The sequence below is a fragment of the Prosopis cineraria genome, unplaced genomic scaffold, assembly GCF_029017545.1.
Source record: "Prosopis cineraria cultivar Desert tree isolate PC_DT_omini unplaced genomic scaffold, ASM2901754v1 PC3, whole genome shotgun sequence".
Lineage (NCBI taxonomy): Eukaryota > Viridiplantae > Streptophyta > Magnoliopsida > Fabales > Fabaceae > Prosopis > Prosopis cineraria.
In genome coordinates this window covers 11790504-11808210 of record NW_026555334.1, presented here as the reverse complement: position 1 = coordinate 11808210, position 17707 = coordinate 11790504, and the positions used below count along the sequence as shown (strand labels likewise).

The 17707-nt window shown below is 34.8% G+C and overlaps 2 protein-coding genes and 1 pseudogene across 5 annotated transcripts; 2 read left to right on the top strand and 1 right to left on the bottom strand.

Moving 5' to 3' along the window:
• Nucleotides 1–1830: 1830 nt before the first annotated feature.
• Nucleotides 1831–6189, top strand: LOC129304621 (protein GID8 homolog). 4 transcript variants are annotated; one of them, XM_054944344.1, is made up of 8 exons: nucleotides 1835–2055; nucleotides 2148–2180; nucleotides 2268–2358; nucleotides 3022–3181; nucleotides 3294–3400; nucleotides 4041–4172; nucleotides 4368–4524; nucleotides 5794–6189. In XM_054944344.1, the coding sequence occupies exons 3-8, from the start codon at nucleotides 2308–2310 to the stop codon at nucleotides 5913–5915; spliced, it is 729 nt and encodes a 242-aa protein (XP_054800319.1). In that variant the 5' UTR covers nucleotides 1835–2055; nucleotides 2148–2180; nucleotides 2268–2307; the 3' UTR covers nucleotides 5916–6189. The 4 variants fall into 4 exon arrangements, with proteins under 4 accessions (XP_054800320.1, XP_054800319.1, XP_054800318.1 ...); XM_054944343.1 differs by having other exon boundaries at nucleotides 2120–2180; XM_054944345.1 differs by lacking the exon at nucleotides 2148–2180 and having other exon boundaries at nucleotides 1831–2055; nucleotides 3297–3400.
• A 1849-nt stretch (nucleotides 6190–8038) lies between these two features.
• LOC129307378 (protein GID8 homolog) lies at nucleotides 8039–11891 on the top strand (annotated as a pseudogene).
• Nucleotides 11892–12291: 400 nt separating this feature from the next.
• On the bottom strand, nucleotides 12292–13052 carry LOC129307377 (uncharacterized). Its single transcript, XM_054948314.1, has one exon. The coding sequence runs from the start codon at nucleotides 12759–12761 to the stop codon at nucleotides 12444–12446; it is 318 nt and encodes a 105-aa protein (XP_054804289.1). The 5' UTR covers nucleotides 12762–13052; the 3' UTR covers nucleotides 12292–12443.
• Nucleotides 13053–17707: the final 4655 nt, after the last annotated feature.

Sequence of the window (17707 nt, the reverse complement as noted above, 5' to 3'; positions counted from 1 at the left end):
AAGAAGATTTAATGTTACTCAGAAAAAAGGTGAGCAACCTTTTTTCTCTTTTAATAGCAGAGCAATTTTATTTTTAGTTACCACTAGTTTATTCCATACTTTTTTCATCAACAATTTAATCCATGCTTAAAATATGTTAATTTCTAAGTAAGCTAAGTTGGGAAGCATAGAGATTTAATTTTGGATTTGGATTTGAGCCAAATTCATTATTTGGATAATTAAAAATGTATGGATTTGGATTTAACCCAAATCTAAATCCTAGTTCTACCTTAGTCTCTTGGAAATTTAAAATTCTTTTTAAACTCTCTATTATTTCAAATTCTATCTCAATTTCTTTGTCATTTGACTAGCTCATTGGCGATGCCAAACAAAACTAGATTGCCAACTACGACCAAAATTAAGCTACCACCAATTTGGACCGAACGGCTAACTTCCATCAAGATCAAACTGCTAACATCAACTAGAACCGAACAACCAACTTCCACCAAGATCGAACTATAGGCAATGACCAGGACTAGAGTGCAGATGATGATGGAGACCAAACGATTGATTTTTCATCGGGATTGGACTGCCAACTCCAACTAGGATCAAAGTACAAGTGACAACTAGGACCATATGGCCAACTTGATAGCAACCAAACTGCCAATACCAACCGGGATAGGACTGTCAGCACCGACCGAGACTAGACAATCGCCTGCAACTAAGGTCGAACAATTGAATCCCACTATGACTCAGACCGACGACTTCAATAAGACAAGATTGGTGACCTTGACCAAGACCATACCAAACTGTTGGTGTTGACCAAGATTGGAGTGTAGGTGAAAATGGGGACCAAACGGCCAACTTCCACTGAGGTTGAACCTCAAGCACTAACTGAGACAAGACCTATGGCATCAATTGAGACAGGATCACCAGCGCCAACCAAGACAAGACCACCAGTGCCAACTGGGATTAGATAGGTTTAAGACAAAAGACTAGTTGGCACCGGCAATCCAGTCTCAATGAAAATCAGCTGTCTGGTCTCCATCTTAGCTTGTATTTTGATCCCGATTGATGCCGACAGTCCTTTCCTGGTGATGGAAGTTGGCTATTTGATTCTAGTTGTCGTGGGCAATAGGTCTCGATGGAAGGCTACCATTCAATCCCAGCAGGCATCACCATATCGTCCTAGTGAAAGTCGGCCATCTAGACCGTCGACTTTAACTAGCATTGGAGCACTAACGTTGTTCTGAGTTACTTTTAAATTTAAATATAGAATTTAAAATTTTATGTAAGATCCAAACAAAGGATTTTAATAATATAATTTAAAATTTTTTATATCATTTAAAAAATTTAAAAACTATAAATTTTAAATATGAGATTTTAAGACTAAATTCTCAATTTAAATTTGCCCATTCAAAAGCAACTTTAAAGTTTTTTAGCATTAAATTCTGAAGGCCAATTTCAAATTTATCTTCAGAAATTTTCAATGGTCAAGACCAATTTTTTTAAAACAAAATCACCTGTCCAAAATAATGGATTGCTGCCGGCAAGTTTTTCCACCACCGATGGCATAAATCCGATCATCAATGGCTGACACATGGCTGCTAGCGGCCTAGCGATGAGTGCTCTGGCAAGGAGATCTTGTGTAGTGGGAAAATTTTTAATTACAATCAAGAGCCCTGATTTTTATTGAAATTTCTAATCCGACGAGTCAAATTGCTATAACCGTCCTTGTATGGTTTTTTGTTGATTTTCCCTTCAAAATGATGGGAAAAAGTTATACTTGTTTTATTACTATTGGGCTGGGCCTCAATGTAGATGAGCCCTTGTCCCGGCCTGGAGAGCGAACCCGCAGAGGCGCGAGTTGTAGCCGAACCGAGCTCCAGAAATCACCCGATAGCAGAAGTCAAGGACTCAAGATTGCATTCCGTACGAACCTGAGGAGATCGCCGGAACACTCTGCACCGAACCGTGGTTTTGCGCAGTTGCTGTTAGCAGTGCAAGTCAAGACACCATTACTGGTGCTACTTCCGGGGAAAATATTCGCCAGGATCTCCCGGCAAATATATTACGGTAAACTCCGCTCTGCTTCTTTGCTCGTGGATCTCTTGCTGAGTTTTTCCCCTTTTGTAATTAGGGTTTTTGGCTGGATTCGGTTGGTATAGGTGTTTGAATAATCGGAAGGATGCCATTTTTTGGTAATGTAATAATTATGATTTCGAATTATTGATGCTATCCTATTATTGATTTACGAACTGCAACTTGCCATTCCCTCGGATTTGCAGAGATCAGTTTGGGATTCGATGGGTATTAAGCAGTGAGCTGATGTCACTGTTCTGGGTTGTGATTCGTCAGCTTGCTGAATCTGAGGCAATGGTATTTCATTTTCCACCCTTAATTTAATTTATATCATTCCATGGTTCATTCATTTATATATGATCTCATTTGAGATATTGATATGGTTCGAAAGAATTCTATCATCAGGTCGAACAGCTGTAGAGGTCATGTTATAGCTATAGAAAGAAGTTTAGGCTCTAGACTTAGTGTGTTTGATTTTTAGTTTACGTCAGACAAAATCACATTTAGGAGATCCAACTATTTGTTGGATTTGGCAATAGCATATCTCAGACGTGGTTTGAATGTACTTTTGAGAGTTACCCAAATGTCTTCGTCCATGTGTATGGGTGCCGATATCTCCCATGAAATGGAAGTTGCCTCAAATAAATCGGAGATAAATTTTTGGAGTTGTGGATCACTAGCTTCATTTTGGTTTTTTATCTTTTTGACAAAACAGGCGGAGGCTGATGGATTTGAGATTTATGATACTACGATTCTGTCCTTGCTTGTTCCTATGCTAGACAACAAAATGATAGAACGTAGGATGATGTTTTCTTTTGGAATCGCATTCAGTCTTTCTGCTGAAAGTATAATACTTTAACTAATTGCCGACCTATAGGCATATTGCATGAAACCTTCCTTGAGTCAACAATTTGTAATGTTATTGTGCTTTTTTTAATAAGAAAAACTTATTATGCTCAGGCTACATCAAAGAAAGTGATAACAAGAGAAGAGTGGGAGAAGAAACTTAATGATGTGAAGATTAGGAAAGAAGACATGAATAAATTGGTAATGAATTTTCTGGTTACGGAGGGTTATGTTGAAGCTGCTGAAAAATTCCGAATGGAATCTGGAACTGAACGTATCCTTAAATAACTGTTTTTTTCCCTCATGCACTTTCAAATTCTCATTTTATTCACTCAGAACCATGCTGTCTCCAATATTCTACGTTCGTTCTCCTTATAGATATTTAGCAGATATAGATCTTGCAACCATTACTGATCGCATGGCTGTTAAGAAGGCTGTGCAAAGTGGTAATGTGGAGGATGCAATCGAGAAAGTAAATGACTTGAATCCAGAGGTAAGCTGCCATTTTTTTTTATGTGCCATGTTGCTCCAGTTGCTCTCTTTTTGGGTTCTGGCTGATTCTGTCAGTGTGTGAGAGAGGGGGGGTTTGAAGGAAGAAATTTCTGAGCATAATAGTGTCCCAAATGTCAGAATATGACGTTACCTGCTGGTTTTAAGGGAAGAATAATGGACAGCTCCATGACAATTTAGCCATTGTAAAAGTGCAAGAGCGAGTTAAATAATTCTTGAGGGAATCTATTTGGGATGTTTCTAGGTTTTCAAATTCAACAAGTTGCATAGCAATATAGGTATTAAAATGAGGGGTGGGCATGGGTTGTCTCTTATAATTTGTACATGTATACAGAGCTGTAGCTGTTTTTCTTATTCAACCTAGGTTCTAATATGATTTTAACTTGCTGTTTTCCTGTTTGGATTTGCCTTTTGTTATATAATTTTTTCTTGCTACGAAACATTTTTACATTTTCTTTAGTTATTCTCATTTTTGAAAAAGAAAATGCTTGGAGTGTCTTGGAAAAGGATTTTATATTTATCGCAGCATCCATTCATGAAAATACTGTTCATGATGGTCTTATGCATCTTTTGATGTTTGGGCAATTTTTCTAAACTGACTCTGGATATGTAATTCTGTGCAGATACTGGATACAAACCCCCAATTGTTTTTCCATCTCCAACAGCAACGACTGATAGAGCTAATAAGGAATGGAAAAGTAGAGGAAGCTTTGGAATTTGCTCAGGAGGAACTTGCACCAAGGGGGGAGGAGAATGTAAAGTTCATCCATTGACTTTTTGTTTGGTTTCACATTTAACACTGAATTATTGCACTGATAATTTACTTTCTTTGCCTATTGAAAATAATGCTAAATGTTAAATATTTTTATGATTGTGGAAAATTCCGTTTCATGTTAATCAGTTTAATTAACTTGATGCTTATGCTTGCCCAACGTTTTGATTCTTGTCAGCAAACCTTTTTGGAAGAGCTAGAGAGGACTGTAGCACTTCTTGCCTTTGAAGATGTCTCAAACTGTCCTGTTGGAGAGCTTCTTGACATATCTCAACGTCTAAAGACAGCAAGTGAAGTGAATGCAGCCATACTTACAAGCCAGAGTCACGAAAAAGGTATGTGTTTGTTGCGTTAATCTCTGTTTTTGGCCATAAGTTTGATTCAATGTTTAGTTTTAAAAAGTTTGGTTGGCTACAATCACTTCCATGTGTTTGCGCAGTTTCGCAAACCTAAATTTTAAGGGAATATGGAGATAATGACTTAAGGTTGATTTGGCTAGGAGGTCAATGTAAATGAATGTAATATAATGGTTATTATCTAATTTTGTTTACCAAAGTCGTGTAAACTATTTTATTTTTATGTTTATATTAAACAAAATAATATTAAAATGCTAAAATGCCCCTCAAGATGGATGGCGGTAATGAAGGGCGGTAACCAGTGGTGGGAAGGAGTCTTTTGGCAAGGATTACATTGATGTGATCATCTTGTATCCGAATTTTGGGTAAAATTTAAAAAGCATTACGGGATTTGAGGAATCAAGTTTTACAATCTTAAGTAATCTCAACATATAAAAACACGACCATTTTTATTTTTATTTTGAAAGAAAACTGGATACTGGTATTCACTAAAGAGGAACAAATACAAGCAAATTACAAGAATTCTTTTACCATTCTCCATCTTCTAAGAAAGATGGCTTATGCAAAGGTACAAAAATCTTTGAAATATTGTGTCCATAATTAGCTAGACAATGGGCAAAGTGATTAGAATCCCTATACTTTACGATGTAAACTGATCGCATACAAATACAACCAATCGTTTTTTTTTTTTTTTTTGAATGGAAACTGGATGCTACTACTCACTAAAAAGGAACAACCAAACTTTTGCATCACATCATATGTTGATGCATGCAACCCAACAGACCGTTAAGTGCTTATTTACCAGTATCATTCATTCATGATAACTTGGTGGTTTCCCTCCTCATCTGGATGTCAAATAATGTTTGTATGTGATATTTGAAGATAAGACTGGACTATAATTGTTTGCAATGGATCATGTATCACTAATTTTTTCTAATAATTGGCAAGTGGCATCCACTTGACAAGAAGAATCTTACTAAATCCCACCTGGCAGTGAGATCTAATTTAATTTTTTCTGTGAATGATAATTTTACTTTTGCTATAACATGATGTGTTATTTTCTGTAAATAAATTGAAGCATTATGCCATTTGAATCATGGTTTATCCTCCTGTGGCATGTATCTTGATTATGCTTTGTTGGAGAGGGATTATTTCTGGTGTTACGCAAGTTCAACTGCGATTGTGTATTATTTTGGGGAACAAATTTTGGAATATTGTAGTGACATTTGGTTTATATGGTTACGTTAGATCCTAAACTTCCAAGCCTGTTGAAGATGCTGATATGGGCTCAAAACCAGCTGGATGAGAAAGCTGCATATCCTCGCATAAAGGATCTATCCACGGCTACGTTAGAAGACCCTGCAGTTTGAACGCTTGTGACCTTGCAATCACTGCTTGGAGTGCTTAGGTTCTAGATGGAAATGGTGAGGTCACTGGCTTGAAAAATGATGTATGTACTTTTATTCAAAGATCGATCTGCTAAAAATCGGTGTCTGGTTTCTTATAGATAGCTGTTACGATGGGTTTATACCCTTGTACAAAAGATTGCCCATACATTGATTAATTCTTTCCTTAAAGTTGGCGACCAATGAGGAATTCTGTTGCGTATTAATATCCATCTTAATGAAACTAGCCTTAAGCTGATGATATCTTTCGTTTATTTTTTTCTCTTGTTGGACCAAAGAACTTGCATTTTCCAATATGATGGAAAGAAACGAAAGAGGGATTCTTTGGTCGGCTCAATCATCAAAGACAAATTACTGCGTCAGTGGTAGATACTTAAAAAAGATGAGTTTATTGAAATATCAATAATAAATGTTTATGTTTTATCTCTAGTCTTTATCTTAATCAGTAAAAGTGAAGCAAGAGTATTAAAGAGAAATAAATTTCATACATATTTTTATGTTTTATATTTATATTTTCTAATGTCCGATGCATAAGCTTCAGTTCCATGCTTTCTTGGTAATTATAATAAGTACTGTAATTTTTACTTCAGGCGATTCAGTTTTTGATATTTTATTTTTAGATTTTTATTTTATATTCATTATGAAAAATTATAAATTTTATCTTATTATCAATTTGAACATACAAATTTAATTTGAATGATCTAATTTAATATTATATTTTTTATAATTTTCATAAATTGATTAACTTGATGTAGTTGTTTAGTCTAAATTTATATTAAACTTTTTTATAATATTTATAAATTTTTTTTTAGTAAATATAATATTAAAAGATAAAAATAAAGATAATCTTTATACTGTCTCTTTAAAAAATAAAAAAAATTATAAATTAAAAATTTTAAATTTAAACTGTACATAATATATTTAGATAATCAGTTTATAAAAAATATAAAAATATTTAATATTAAATTAGATTATTTAAATTAAACATATATTGTCCAAATTAATAATAGAATAGATTTATTAAAATTTATTATTTTTATTTTAATAAATATAAAATAAAATAAGTAAATCTTGACTGTTCAAATACTATGAAAATGGGACTCAACAGCAGAACTGTCTTTTCTACAATCCTAAAGCTCTACCTTTTTTATATATAAAAAAATCAATTTATATTAAAAACTCATGCATTCACATGTGAGTATAGAGTTCGAAAGATCTCATGCCCGTAAAAAGGTAGCATTATCACTTGACAACATAGCATTAGGGCTTGACTTAAGTAGTTCGCCATGTCTGCTTTGCTGTAAGGGCTTTTACTTAGAGCATAAGAATGATTAAAACTAAAACCATTCCCTCCTTGTTGTCACGTTTCGTCATTTTTCACAAGGTTAAAGAGGTCCGGAATGCTCCAAGAATGCTCCAGGGTTCCCAACTAACCTTAAGAGTGCTAGAGAGTGCAAGAACATTCTAGAGAAGCCTACACAACTCTAGCCTCAATATTTTAATATTGTCTCTAGATTCTTTCATTAAAATATCTAGATATTTGTTAAGAGAATTCTAGAGAATCAATTGTAACCATAAGATAGATTTAATCTCCACCGTCCATTAAGGAGGTGGGAACATTCTAGATTCAAGGGGAGGCCTATAAATACCTCACCCCTCCTCATTTGTAAATCATCCTTGAGTTTTCAAAGCTATAGAACTCTCACATTCTCCAAACTCTCTCTACTCTCCTTTGCCTTCAAGCTTTCCCTTTCCTCTTTTTAGCCAAGCATCCTCGTTTCATACGAGTTAGGCTTACTTAGCAACTTCCAGTGAAAATTGTCTAAGTGCCGCACGGGTCGAAAGACTAGCCCTGTGACATTGTGCTTGTATCCTGCCAAGTTCCCTCAGACTAACCATATGCATCTTTGAATTGGCAATCATGCAAGTATGGTTGAAATGCTTTCCTAAAGTAGTTTCCATCAGGAGGAATGAAACTTATGGTTTTTACTTGCTTCTCTAAGATGGAAAAGGTAAAAGAAGAAAGAGGGTGGACCCAAACATGCTTGCCTTTGAATGTCCACAGGGTTGAGATTAAATTAATAGCACTACTCACTAATGTCCAACCTGGCATGGTCAAGTGAAGACGTGAAGAAAGAAGCGGAATCTAAATCAAATTCCAAATACTACCTGGAAACACAAGTCACGAATCATTTTGAAGAAAAGGGATCTTCGATCCTCGTGCTCCGAAATCTACCTAGTTGTTCCCAGTTTACTGCTACTCAGTCCTTGTCAAGTCACCTTTTTCCAATCTCCACTTCCCCAAAAATTAATAACAAGAATCTCCTGTAACATATTTTGCGGTAAATTTAACTCTACCTTTTTACTTTGTGGATCGCTTGCTGCTTCCCCCCTCCCCTTTTTGTAATTAGGATGTTGCCCTGTGTTTGTTGAGTATATGTGTTTGATCAATAAGAACGATGCAATTTTCGAAATGTAACAGTTTTGAATTTCGAATAATTGATGCAGTCATATTCTAGATTTGCGAACTGCAACTTGTTCTCCTTCCGGAATTGATGTGAGATCAGTTCGAGATTCGATGGGCCTCAAGCAGTTGCGCTGATGTCACCGCTCTGGGTTTTGTTTCATCGGGTGGCAGCATCTAAGGGAATGGTATTTTTTTATCCCCTTATTTTGCATTATTATAATCCGTATTCAATTCAATTTATTGTTTTGATAAAACGGTGCTAACTGCTACGGGTATTTTAGTATGCATTCGCTCGTTTGAGATACTGGGTTTGGCACGGAAGAATTCCGTGATCACGTCGAATAACTGCAGATGATGTTGTGTACTTGTTACATTCTGTAAATAAATTCAGAAAGATAGGTAGTTTAGACTTCATCTATTTTGTATGTTAATTTCTTTTACGAATTGAAAGTCACCTCGAATAAGTTGAAGAGATGCATTGATAGAGTTGCTGATGACTAGTTGTTAGGTTCTTGATTTTGCTGAAACAGGCAGAAGGTGGTGGATTTTGTATCTTTGATATTGTAAATCTTCCCTTGCTTGTTACTATATTAGACAACAAAGTGACAGGCAAGAAATGCTGTTCTTTGTGGAGTTACTTTCAGTCTTCCTGCTGTTATATCTGGACTAATTGCTAACAAGGCATGCAACTGCACTGGAGTCCACAATTTGATGTTATATTAATGTGCTTTTTGAAGAAAATAAAAAAAAAAAACTTATTTACGCACAGGCTGCCTCAAAGAAAGTAACAACAAGAGTGGAGTGGGAGAAGAAACTTAATGACGTGAAGATTAGGAAAGAAGACATGAATAAATTGGTGATGAATTTCCTTGTCACGGAGGGCTATGTGGAAGCTGCTGAGAAATTCCAAATCGAGTCTGGAACTGAACGTATCCTTGAATAAATGTATTTTCTCGTCCTCATTCAGGTTTTTATATTATTCCCTTGGAATTAGGCTGCCTTCAATATTCTGCTGTCATTCTCCTTATAGACATATAGCAGATATAGACCTTGCAACCATTACTGATCGCATGGCTGTGAAGAAGGCCGTGCAAAGTGGTAATGTGGAGGATGCAATTGAGAAAGTAAATGATTTGAATCCAGAGGTAGGCTGCCATTTCTTCATGGACCATGTAGCTCCTAGCACTGTCTTCTTGTTATCTGGTGATTTGGTATGTGTTAAGAGAGTGACTCAGTGTATGTGAGAGGGGCAGGGAGAGAGATGAACAAACAAAAATAAATTCAAGCTTAAGGCAACAATTTGTTTTTGTTATATTTGTTTCTCCTGTAAATACCCTTTTTCTTAATAAAGGAAAAAGGTATATATATTGCTTTGAAATATCTATTTTATAAGTTAAATTTACCATATCTTGTAAACAGGCATTGATTTCCGAGCATAAACAGTGGCCTGATTATAACTGTGGCTCCTTAAAGGAATAAGTTGGTCTTGAAGTAAGAGTATGACTAAATCCAGATAAAATATTGTTGAGTGCATCTCTTGAGGATATTTTCATAAAGCTGCATGGCAACACGTGTAGTGGGCTTGCCTGGGATTTCTCGTATGGTTTCGTACATATTGGCAGAGCTGTAGTGCATGTTCTCGATCAGCTGAAATTTCCATTGAGTTTAACAAGCTGTTTTTAAGTTTGGATTTGTCATTTCTACTTTTCTTGCTGAGAAATGATTTTATACCTTCTTCTAAGTTGTTTATCTTCCTCTTCAAATCATGGGAGCTATAATGTAAAAGGGACATTTTTGTACTCATAAAGACGTGCATTCATCAGTGTTGTTATCCTGATGGTTTTATGCCTCTCTGCGTGTTATTATAGACAGTCCTTCGAGCTGAACATGCACCTTCTATTTCTGTGCAGATACTGGATGCAAATCCCCAGTTGTTTTTCCACCTCCAACAGCAATGGCTGATAGAACTAATTAGGAATGGAAGAGTTGAGGAGGCTTTAGAATTTGCTCTAGAGGAGCTTGCACCAAGTGGAGAGGAAAATGTGATTGGAATCTATTTTATCTTTTTGGTTTCTTTTGTTCAATCAGTGGTTTTTAATTTTTAGTACTATCAATGAAATGGTTTATTTCTTTCCTTTTTTCAGCTTCAACTAAATTATGAATTTTTGCAAAAGGGTAAGCATTGTTTGGCACTAAAGACCTGGACCCTGTTTGGGGCCGAATGGGACCAGGCCAGAATAAGCCTATTTTGAAATGATGTCATTCATTAGCCTGGCCCTATTGATCTTTTGGGGATGAATGGACCAGCCTTGAAAGATTAGCTTTTTTTTTTTTTACAGCTCTAGATTTATTGCACTGTTTATTTACTTTGTTTGCCTGATATTTGGAAACAAGTCTAACTGTATTTTTTTGGGGGTAAATGCTGTACAATGAGTTGCGTGGACTTGATGCCTATACTTGCCTACAATTTTGATTCCTGTCAGCAAAGCCTTTTGGAAGAGTTGGAAAAGACTGGCACTTTTTGCCTTTGAAGATGTTTCTAACTGTCCTGTTGGAGAGCTTCTTGACATATCACAGCGTCTAAAGACAGCAAGTGAGGTGAATGAGGCAATACTTGCAAGCCAGAGTCACGAAAAAGATTTGCCTTCAGATCCAATGCTTAGTACACTTGGTTTGCCTTACACCATGTGTAAATTACATGTATTCTGATCCAGAATTCCGATCACTTTTTAGTGACTAAAATAGCAAACTGTTGTTATTGAATGTGAGGAGATAATTGAACAACGCCAAATTTGCCCCAGTAATCTTATATTAAGTTAGTGCGTGCTTGTGCACAATGAAGTTGTGATGATTTAATTCCATTAAGATGGATTTAAACTCGAGTTTACAAATGATCACAACAATTGTGAAGGTAAAATAATGGGTTCAAATGCAGCAAGTGTACATGTGGTTCAAATAATGGGTTCAAGTTGTGCTTTCCTATTGGGCTAACTGCAAGATTTGCTTAAGCATTAGCATGTGCATAGACTATATTTAACCGAAAATGGATTGCTTCTCAAGTTTAACACAACTTCAACTCCGTATCCCTAATTTTGTAATATTATTTTGTGGAACAATTTTCGGAATATTGTAACATTTTGTTTGATTTGGTTACATTAGATCCTAAACTTCCAAGCGTGTTGAAGATGCTGATGTGGGCTCAAAACCAGCTGGATGAGAAAGCTGCTTACCCTCGCATGAAGGATCTATCCACTGCCACTTTAGAAGACCCTGCTGTTTGAATGCTTGTGACCTTGCAATTGCAGTTTGAAGCATTTGGGTTTTAGTTTAGGTGAAAATGGTAAAGCCATGGGCGCGAAAAAGCTATGATTGTACTTTAATCCAAACGTGGCGCTGCTAAAATTGGGTGCCCTGTTTCTCATTAGATAGCCGCTTCAGTGGTGTTGTACGGTTGTACAAAAGATTGTTATACATCAAATTGATTTTTCCTTGACGTTGGGGATTGTTGAGAGTTTCTGTTGCGTATTAATGTCTTTTGAGAGCCTAATAAATGAAGCCTTGAGGCGATTCCCACCTTTTCATTTCATTATCATCAACCAAAACAAGTCAGATCACACTGATACAGTACTAGATTGTTAGGTTATGTAAATACCTAAGCAAGTATTAATTATAAATTATAAATAAACGAATAAGCGTACTATTACTATTAGATGTATTGGTTTTGTTCGTTAGCCTCATTAATGAAATCACATGGTGAAGAGCAGACCTAACATTGTGATTAGGAAACCACGGGATACTGGAAAGAGCACAATAGCCCAAGCTATTATTATTCTGCGTCTTTACCTGGTGATGCGGCCTCAAGAAGAAAAGGAATGCAATGAAGAAGTACTTGACTGGGAGCAAAATGCTTGAATAATGGTCAAGTCCTATCGTTCTTTTTTGCCAAGGTGGGGAAAATACAGAGTGGAAATGGAAAAGCAGAAAAAGAGAAAGTAGAAGAAAAAGAAAAAGATGGGGGTGGGCTTTTACAGCTTTAGAACTCTAAAATAGGTCCCAAACGACACAAACCCAGGTAGTGGTGTTGTTGACATCAGTGTAAAATCCCAGGACTTGTACGTTCCTGAAAGTTCTCTTCTTGGTTCCGTCTTCAATATTGTGGTGAAACAGCCATCATCGAAGTTAAGAGCATAACTGGAAGGATCATACTGAAACCTGAGCTGCTTCTTGTGGGTAGCCCCATGGTTAAGAGCCTTCTTGAGCTTGGCTCTCAGTCTCCAGAACAGGCTCTTGCATCGCTTCTTGCCGAAGTAATTGCCCCATTCCAAGTTTCCCATGAAACCCATTTTACCAGAATGGCGAGACTCTGACGATGATTATAGAGCAGTAAAGGAAGGTGGCAAGTGAAGAGAGAAAAAAGGTGGGTTGAGGGGTTTCAAAGAAGACCCGCAGACATGGCTGCAATGTCTACTTTTTCCTGTGGAGTCACATTGGGATGCTAAAATTCCATGGGCAGAGATGGTGGTGGGGATTGTGGCCGCGCACAGAGAGAGACAGACACAGAGAGAGAGAGAGAGAGAGAGTGAGAGAGAGAGAAAACATAACGGATTTGCTGTGTTTTTCTCTCACCACCTTAAATGAACCCTCAGTCACCCCAAATTCTCTCCTGTAATCTCTGGGTTAGTTACAATTTCTTCCACCTATTCGGCTATTCCCATTTTGCAAGACAATAATGTAAAAAAAAATTTAAAAAAAAAACTAATAATTGATATTCGCACTTCACTGGATATCTTGTTAGTTTTTAATGCCATTGTTTTGGTTTGGACAAAATTTTGATATTGTAAAGATTATTGGGTTAATTTAGCGGAAGAATATGAATATATTAACATTTGTTGATTTGAACTTTTCATACATTAAAAATATGGATCATATAAACCTGAATTCCATTCTGGTTCAGATAGAAAGGGACTCAGTCCTCTTGTAAATGGTAATTAATTAATTCCTTTGGAAACTACTACATTATATTTGCGCAGTTTTAAAAGGACAGACATCATATTCTTTGCATTTGACATGTTTGAAGAAAAATAAACATTTTTCAATTTTTGTTATATATTTTTACTGTTATTTTAAAATAATTACAATAAATTCTTTGCATTTGCATTAATTACAATATGTCTCTATAGAAATAGACAAGATCTTGGAAGATACGTGCATATACAGTCCACACCATTATGATTTGAATTTTTTTTCTTACGGTTGGAATCATGATTTATTAACAATTTTATATTTTTTTACACTAACATTGTTTTCAAAACTAAAAAATAACCCATTAAAAATTCAGATAATTTATTGTTCCTGATCATATTCAAGCACGAAACAAGCAAAAATGCCTACTTGCAATAAAAGATGAAAATTACAGTGGCAGAACCTAGAGCTTGAGACATAACCAGATTAAACAAAGGACAGAGTCATTAGCACTTGGCAAAGAGTAGCAAAAGAATGAAAGGATTGACATATAGAAATGAGAGTAAGGTCCAAAAACACTGAAGAAAAAACAAGTGAAACAGTTAATGTGATAGATGACGATCCCATGATCCATCAAATCAAAGGCCATTCCCTTTTTACTCCCCCCCTGCTCTCTGTCCTCCACAACCAAACCAGAACCCATATTGGTGGTTGTTTTCTTTTCTTCTTCCTTTACCTTCATCAACTTGTGCTCTTCTGTTCTCTTCTGATGCACATGTATCATTGAAGTCATTATCTCTCTCTCTCTCTCAACTTTTTTTATTTAACTTATTGTTTTCTGTGTGTCTTCATGTCAAAAAGCCTTTTTGACTTGTGCTTTTTTAAATTTTCACACACACATATACTTATACTCACACGCATTCTGAATTCTGGCCATCCACTTTTGTCTCATTGAGGAGTTCGTATTCTCGTGTCCCAGCTTTGCTTTGCATATGACTTGTCATTCTTCTCAGAATCCAACGCCTTATCTGCTGCCTCGCTTCTGTCGTACTCATGTGTATCTGTCTTTTGGCGCGTTTACACATGATATTATTATCTCTTAATTCATGAGTAGTTTGATTTAATGTAGACTAAGAAAACATGTTTGTTCAACTGTTTGCAAACTTGGATTAACTTTCGCTCACAGTACTTCAGCTTGCAAACTCTAAATTTGCAGAAGTTAATGATTAATCCAAACACACTAATGTGTAAATCTTGTTTTGTCAAATTTGCGTAGTTATTATCATTATGATACTTACCATTAAATATAGAATATAATATAGCGTAAGTGAAAGATTGATATATAATTTTTTTGGTAAACATGTAAGACTAAAAGAGGAACAACCACATTATATTTATGTCAACTGGCAAGAAAGTTATACCGGCTAGTTAATAAGAGATCTCGAGTTTAAGTTTTAAAATATAATAGTATTAGTGATTATATATATATAGAGCTTTTATCTGAAAGAATACTGACCTGTTTTGATCTAGATTAGTTTAAGCTTATGTTAAAGTCCTTTTAACTCAATGTGGGACAATCCAGATGTCGGGTGAAACGGAAAGCAGCGTGACAATGGTAACAGTGAAAGGCATATCCCTATCAGTGATAGCTGGACCTTTTTTATGGCTTCATTATGATACGTATTTGGCAGTGTCAAGTTACCTTCATCACTCTCACACATATATGTGTTTGTATAGTTTGATAGTGGTCGCTCATGGATTCTGTCAAGGTACGTAACCCCACAATCACTCACCATTATATTAATTGGACTCGTCTTCGTCTTCGTCTTCTTCTCTCGTGTCTCTGGTTGGTGCATCCGTCTGATTTCTCTCCTTCGCCCTGTTGCTTTCGCTTCTCTCCCCACATTCTCTTTGTTCTTCTTCTTCCTCCTTCCACTTCAATAAACTGTTATAACTCACCCTCTCACCCTCTCTCTCTCTCTCTCACCCTCTCTCTCTCTCTCTCTCTCTCTCTCAGAGGGATCGGACCAAGTTCAGGGTTCTTCATCCTTAGTATCAGCTGCGCATAGTTAATACTAGCCTAATGTGCTTTCTAAAAGAATTTTTTAGTCCTTAATTATTAAGTATATTTTTTATAATATTATACCTATTTAAATTTATTAACCATGAAAGAGAATATAAAACAAATTTTAAAAAAATTATTTAAATAAAAGTAAACTTAAAAGTTTATTATATTTTCATACAAAGTTAACAATATCTGATTGCTTCTAACAAGTCATGTACTACATAATTAGAAGTACTTTACAAATGATAAAGTACTCTTTTAGGTCCTAATTATAAAATAAAATAAAGTTATTAATAAATGATAGTAAACATTATTAAACTTTAAAAAATATTTGATTTTTCAATTTTCCTTTTCACTAAAATTAATGATCACAATAAACTAAAAGTAATTATCACAACAAAGTGTGCTTAGACTTAGGAATTGCAACTTGATGCTATTATTGGCCCCAAAAAAAAAAAAAAAACCATTACTCACCCTGGTGTCCCTGTCTCTTTTAAATTAGGTGGACTACCAATCTCTTTTAAAATGTGCCTTAATAACCAAATGGAGTACATCTTTGTCTTTCATTAAGGCTAAATAAAGTTTAAAATTTTTGCCTATAATTAAAACCAGATAGAGTATTTTGTAAATTGTAAGCACCCGTCGGATCAGCCCTAATAATCTGATTATAGTGCAAATCCTGATGAAACCTAACTCGCCAAAAAATTTTGTAAAGAAAGAGCGAAAAAGTAATGCAATCAACTTCACCAGTAGGAACTAAGTGGGTGTAATACATATGGTAGTAGTTTGGATTTATTAAGCATCAATTATTCCAGGATTTGATTCTTGAAAATGTGTATAGAAAAGCATTTCTTAAGAAAGTAATCTCTTAAATGACCTTCAAATTTTTCGGAGGATAAGTCTTACAGCTACAAGCTATGAGGATAGCTTGAGTAAAAAAAAAAAAAAGACTGTGAGAAGTATTTTTTATGTTTTTCAATTAACATTTGAAATGTGAATTGTGTTTAGTTTTATTGTGTTCTCTTCTACTTCTGGTTTGCCCAGCAGATCTGGACAAGATACATGCGCTGATGTACATTTCAAAATAACATATTGCCACAATTATTTTATGGACCACATCTATTATGTACCTAATAAAAAATATCTGACCTCTTGGTTCAAGTGATTTCAATTTCAAGATTTCATCCTTACAGAGAGTTGTTGCTTCCTTTATGGAAATTTTACTACTTGAGGACCATACCATTAATTTCTTCACTTTTTGGACAAGAAAAAATAAGGGTTATTTCACAATCATTTGAAAGAAATCAGAAACTTCAAATTTTAATCGCAATCAATGTGTTGTGCCCATTGTAGAATTATTTGAAACTATTCGCCTAAAATAATTTTTAAATTTAAAATCATTAAAATTAAGTTTACTATATATATAATAATAATAATAATTAAATTAAGCGCTATTTCAAAGTTCAATTGCTGAAGGTATGCATGAAGAGCATTGCTTCAAAAAGACAACCTCATGATGTTCAAATTTCTCCAACAATTAGTTTTGTGGATACCAACTGTGGATACATCTTGGGAACTAAAAAATAATAATAATACTTAATGAAAAAATTTCTCATTTAATTCATATAGTGTTGATCCAATTATGACTCAATCTCTAAATTTTAACTCATTGTAATTCAGTTCTTATAATTTTTATGTTTTTAATTTAATTGTAATTCAATTTTTTAATTTTGACTCTTGCAACTCAACCTCTATAGTTTGATCAATTATTTAAATATTGATTCCTATATTTTTAAAAATTAAATTATAGAGATTAAAAATATTTTAAACTTTTAATAGTTACATTCTCTCTAAAGATTAAAAGGTTTTAGTAATTTAAAATATTAATTATAAATTTAAATATAATTTTAATTTTTATACTTTTATTTTTTAAAAATATAGGGATTAATATTTTAAATGATTAAAAATATAAGAATTGAGTTGCAAAATTTAAAAAATTGGGTTATGATTAAATCAAAATTTTAAATATTGAGTTATAAAAAGTAAAGTTCAAGTATTAAATTTCAATTGAATTAAAATTATATGAATTAAATAGTTAATTTTTCCTAATTAATATCCGGCTTGTTTATTGCCTCTTGAGGCGTGACAGAAGGGCTTGGGAATGCAACTACTTGTAGTCACTGCAACGCTTCCCTCTCGTGCAGTCCACATGGTCCACACTTCCATTGGACCACAATGGGCTTTTAATACTTTCACCTCCAA

Excerpts from the sequence above, each read along its gene's own strand:
- LOC129304621 (XM_054944342.1), top strand. The coding sequence starts at position 2,308 with ATGTCACTGTTCTGGGTTGTGATTCGTCAGCTTGCTGAATCTGAGGCA. Across the intron at positions 3,401-4,040 it reads TAAATGACTTGAATCCAGAG|ATACTGGATACAAACCCCCA; the intron begins GTAAGCTGCCAT and ends AATTCTGTGCAG. Across the intron at positions 4,173-4,367 it reads CACCAAGGGGGGAGGAGAAT|CAAACCTTTTTGGAAGAGCT; the intron begins GTAAAGTTCATC and ends GATTCTTGTCAG.
- LOC129307377 (XM_054948314.1), bottom strand. The coding sequence starts at position 12,761 with ATGGGTTTCATGGGAAACTTGGAATGGGGCAATTACTTCGGCAAGAAG.